Raw genomic sequence first — 4,991 nt, 5'->3', positions numbered from 1 at the left:
CTTTGTTGCAGTCTCTAGCTTTTAACATGCAAATTGAAACTATAGTAGACATATAGAGTAGCACATAGCAATCATAGAATTTTTGCCTGTCCTTTGCAATTATACACCAACATATATATGAATCTCTTGCTTTTCATTCCCCGGCCCGGATGGATCTGTTTCGATTTTGAACCAAATCATGCTGCCCACACTCTGTAATCATTTTTTTCCAGTGCATTTAAATTTGTCTTTCCCCTGTGTCTAGAAGCAGCACAAATGATTAGCCTCTGGCCTGGTTGCATATTAATGTAGTTTTAAGAGAAGGGTTTGCGGTTCCTGAAGTATTACTACTGAATTTGACTATATATATCCATAAATAAATCATAAATTTACATTAGACACTTGAATACAATTTTAATACGTATTTAGGGAGATGCTTCTCATCATCATTGCAAAAGGTATGTTGATGTTTGCTTTGAAGGAATTAAGCATGTGAGTTACAAGTCTATTATCGCACTACAAGAAAACAGGTAAAACCGACCGGACATAACCGACCGACGTCGATTTGGTCACATTAAAACCGACCGACGTTAGTGGTCGGTTATATGCCAACTAAACGACACCGTATCGATGACGTGACACACATAAAACCGACCATAAGCTGGTGGTCGGTTTTATAGAAAAAAACGACACCGTTTTGCTGATGTGTCACTTTTAAAACCGACCGACTACAAGTTATCGGTTATATAGAATAATAAAAAATTAATTTAAAGCACAAAAAAAGTACCCGTTATAGAGAAAACGGTGTCGTTTTATTCTTCTGCATAAAACCGACAGCTGACGGTCGGTTTTAACCTATTTTTTTAATTTTTTTGTTATATCCCTCATTTCTTGATTTTGGCCAAAAAATTAAAAAAAACAGAGGATTGAAGTGGAGGAGTTTCAGAAAATTGTAAGTTATTTTCATATTTTGTAATAATATGTGTGTGTGTTTATGTTGGTGGTGTATGTATTAAATGTTGTTGTATGTATTTAATATTTTTATTTTTTTATATAATGTTTGTTGTGAGAATTGAAGTTTGGTAGTAGATAATTTGTAAGTTAGTTTCATTTATTGTAATTATAGTGTGTGTGTTTGTGTGTTTTATGAAATATGTTTATTTCATTTATTAATGTTTATTGTAGATAATTTGTTGTATGAGATTAGTGATAAATTATTTATTAAATATATATTTTTTAATTTTAAAAAATATTATTGTAGATGGAAACCATTGATCGAAGTTGGATTGGTAATCAATTGCAAAGCGATAAAATTTCATTGACCCCGGAATATAGAATTGGTGTAGAAACTTTTTTAAAATTTGCTAGCGAAAATGGAATGGAAGATGGTACAATGAAGTGTCCGTGTAAACGTTGTAAAAATTTGAATTGGTTAAAGATTGATGATGTTAGATTTCATTTGCTCGCTAAAGGGATGCTTGAGGGTTATACCGTGTGAACGTCGCACGGTGAAAAAATAGGAAGAAAACGTAGTCGAACATCACATCACCGTTATTGTGTTCGGGAACCTTCGAGAATAGAAGAACCGGTAGATTTGAATGCGATGTTACATGATTTAGCCGGTGAAAATTATCAATTTTATGAAACTACGGATACGGGAACTATGAATGTAGAAGAAGCTCCAAATGATAGTGCTAAAAAATTGTACGAGGTTATTGTTGAAAATGGAGCACCTGTTTATCCCGGTAATACAAAGTACACAAGATTAAGTTTTACTACTAAATTATTGGAATTCAAAAATAACTCGCATTGTAGTAATAAAGCTTTTAATAGTTTGCTTAAACTTCTTACGGATGTGTTACCAAAAAAACATACATTACCCGAAAGTTATTATGCAATGAAAAAAATTATGAAGGATTTGAGGGTTGAATATGAAAAAATTGATTTATGTGAGAATGATTGTATGTTATTTTATGGAGATGACAAGGATAAAGTTGTGTGTGATATATGTGGTAAAGATCGTTATCAGGATGTTTCTAGGAAAGAAGGTAAAAAACTAGCAAAAAAAATCTTAAGACACTTTCCTTTGATCCCTCGATTACAACGCTTATATATGTCGGGACATACATCCAATCACATGAGATGGTACAAAAAAAGAGATGTGAAAGATGGAGAAATAAGTCATCCTGCGGATGGAGAACAGTGGAAAAATTTTGACCGTCGGTATCCTTCATTTGCTCAAGAGATTCGTAATATAAGGCTTGGTCTTGCGACCGATGGTTTCAACCCTTTTGGCCCTACCGGGAAAAAAACATATAGTGTGTGGCCCGTGGTGATAGTTGTCTACAATCTTCCACCATCGATGTGTATGAAAAAGCCTTATATGTTCATGACCGATATAGTTCCGGGTCCAAATAGTATTGGAAAATATATTAACGTTTGTCTAAGGCCTCTCATCGATGAATTGAAGATATTGTGGAATACCGGGGTGAAGACATACGACCAATCTTTGAAACAAAATTTTACAATGAGAGCGGCTATTATGTGGACAATTAGTGACTATCTCGCTATGAGTATGATAAGTGGGTGGTCGGGCAAAGGAAAGATGGGATGTCAAGTGTGTCTTGGAAGCGTGCAAGGGTTTCAATTAAAATATTGTGGAAAACGTAGTTTCTATGGCACGAACCGAATATTTCTTGAATCAAATGATCCACTCCATCAAAAAAGTAATTTGTTTGATAAAGAAGAAAGAAGATTGTTTCGTGGTCGTTTGTCCGGTGAGGGTGTTAAGGAATTGCTTGATGGTTTAGTTTTTCCACCACCCGGAAAGACTAATTCGAAGGCAAGGAGTGTCGGATACGGGGAAGAGCATCATTGGACTCATGTCCCAATCTTTTACGAACTCCCTTATTGGTCATCACATAGTTTACGATATTCAATTGACATCATGCATACGGAAAAAAATGTTTTTGAAAACATTTTTTTTACTATTGTCAATGCGGCAAAGTCAAAAGATCATAAAAAAGCAAGAGCGGATTGCAAGCATTTTGGGATGTTACCACATTTGTGGATCGATGAGAAAGGAAAGTCACCTAAAGCACCTTATTCCCTTACTAGAAAACAACGTAAACTTTTGTGTGAATGGATTAGTTCACTAAAACTTCCAGATGGTTATTCCTCAAATATATCACGTTGTTGCAATGTTGAGGAGTGTATATTTTATGGATTCAAATCGCACGATTGTCACATTTTTCTTCAAAAATTATTGCCTCTCGCAATTCGTGAACTTCTACCGGCGCCTATTGTCGATGCAATCACGACAATTTCTAACTTTTTCCAAGATTTATGTTCATCCGTGGTTACAAAAACCGACTTGGAAATAATGGAAAAATCGGTTATCAAAGCGTTGTGTTTGTTGGAAACGATTTTTCCTCAAAGTTGGTTTGATTCGATGGAACACTTGGTTGTACATTTAGACGAAGAAATTAGACTTGCTGGACCTGCTTATTGGCATTGGATATATCCGATTGAACGTTTGTTGGGAAAATTAAAACAAAAAGTCGATAATAAAGCAAGGGTTGAGGGGTCAATTGCCGAACGATATATGGAGGAGGAGATTCTTAATATTTGTTCTTTTTATTTTGCCTCTGACACGATCCATAATAAGGTACGTCGTAACGAGGTTTTGTTTGATGTGCAAAATTCCGAGAATTTAGAAGTGTTCAAATATCCATTTCAATCTGTTGGAAAGGAAGGAACTCGATACATGAGTGATGATGAACGAGAGTTAGCGGAAGAATATGTTCTTTTAAACTCTCCTGAAGTTCAACCTTATCTAAGGTACCAAATCTTACTTTAAAAAATATGCGTAATAATCTTTGTTAATGACACATGTATGATCTTACTTTATATTTTAGGAAGTACCAAGATCGTGTTATGCGACAGCGCCCGGAAATAACACCTCAAGCTTTAGATCGTATTGTCAAAAGTCGATTTAAAACTTGGTTTAAACAAAAGGTATTTATCTATTTTTAATTTGCATGATTTTTTTTTAAAATTCTTATAATTACAACATCTCATCGATTTGAATTATTTTTAGGTTGATAAAGATGAGGTGGAAGGACCTCGTTTTAGGGACTTACTTGAAGGGCCAATATTAAAAGTTATGACTTTTGAGACTTGTCAAGTTAATGGATATAAATTTTCAACAAAATATGCATCCGGTTCCGGTATTGTTGTTAAAGGAAATTTGCACGGAAATAATCTTGATTATTATGGTCAACTACAAGAAATTATTAGACTTATTTATCAAGGATGCAATCATGTATATTTGTTCAAATGTATATGGTTTGATAGTGTTGGTAATGATGTTAGGATTAATAAGAATCGTGTGATTACAATCGATATGACCTCAAGATTGAAGTCAAATGAGATTTTTATTTTAGCTAGTCAAGCCTCACAAGTATATTATGCTCCTAGTGTATTGGATCCAAAAGCAAAAATATATACGGTGGTCAAATCTAAAAGTCGCCCAATTGATGAATCTATCGTTGCGCAAAATGATATAGAGGACGCTTTTCAGGAAGATAGATCTAATGCATCGACCTCGTTTTCGCTCTTTGTCGATTTTGCACAGTATGGACAAATACCGTTTATTCGGCGTGAAGAAGAAGAATAAGAAGACGAAGAAGACGAAGAAGATGATTTGAAGGATGACGAAGATGAAAATTGTGGAAGATCACATTAAAGTGACGATAAAAAGGACTTTGAACGAGCTTAAAAAGAGGGTGAAGCGAAAAGCAAGGGAGGAGGGCATTAGCAAGTTGTCTTTGAAGCCGCCTTATTGGTCCGTTCCTTTTTGGAAGGACCTTTTGGAGTATTGGGAGAACAATGAAGGACACTTGCACCGGTCATCGGTTGGATCCACCAACCGAAAACAAGTTGAAAGATTGCATAGTGCCGGTGCAAGGTCATTCAATAAAGTTCGGGAGGTAATATTATTATATTCCATC

At 34.9% G+C, this 4,991-nt stretch overlaps 1 protein-coding gene across 1 annotated transcript; it reads left to right on the top strand.

The window, feature by feature from the left end:
- The first annotated feature begins 2,116 nt into the window (after positions 1–2,116).
- On the top strand, positions 2,117–4,657 carry LOC141701083 (uncharacterized). The gene is made up of 4 exons (XM_074504729.1): positions 2,117–3,104; positions 3,456–3,819; positions 3,897–3,996; positions 4,079–4,657. Exons 1-4 carry the CDS (start codon positions 2,117–2,119, stop codon positions 4,655–4,657), a joined length of 2,031 nt encoding a protein of 676 aa, XP_074360830.1.
- The last annotated feature ends 334 nt before the right edge of the window (positions 4,658–4,991 follow it).

The sequence above is a fragment of the Apium graveolens genome, unplaced genomic scaffold (assembly GCF_009905375.1).
Source record: "Apium graveolens cultivar Ventura unplaced genomic scaffold, ASM990537v1 ctg3322, whole genome shotgun sequence".
Classification (NCBI taxonomy): Eukaryota; Viridiplantae; Streptophyta; class Magnoliopsida; order Apiales; family Apiaceae; genus Apium; species Apium graveolens.
This window is presented reverse-complemented; position numbering and strand designations above follow the sequence as displayed.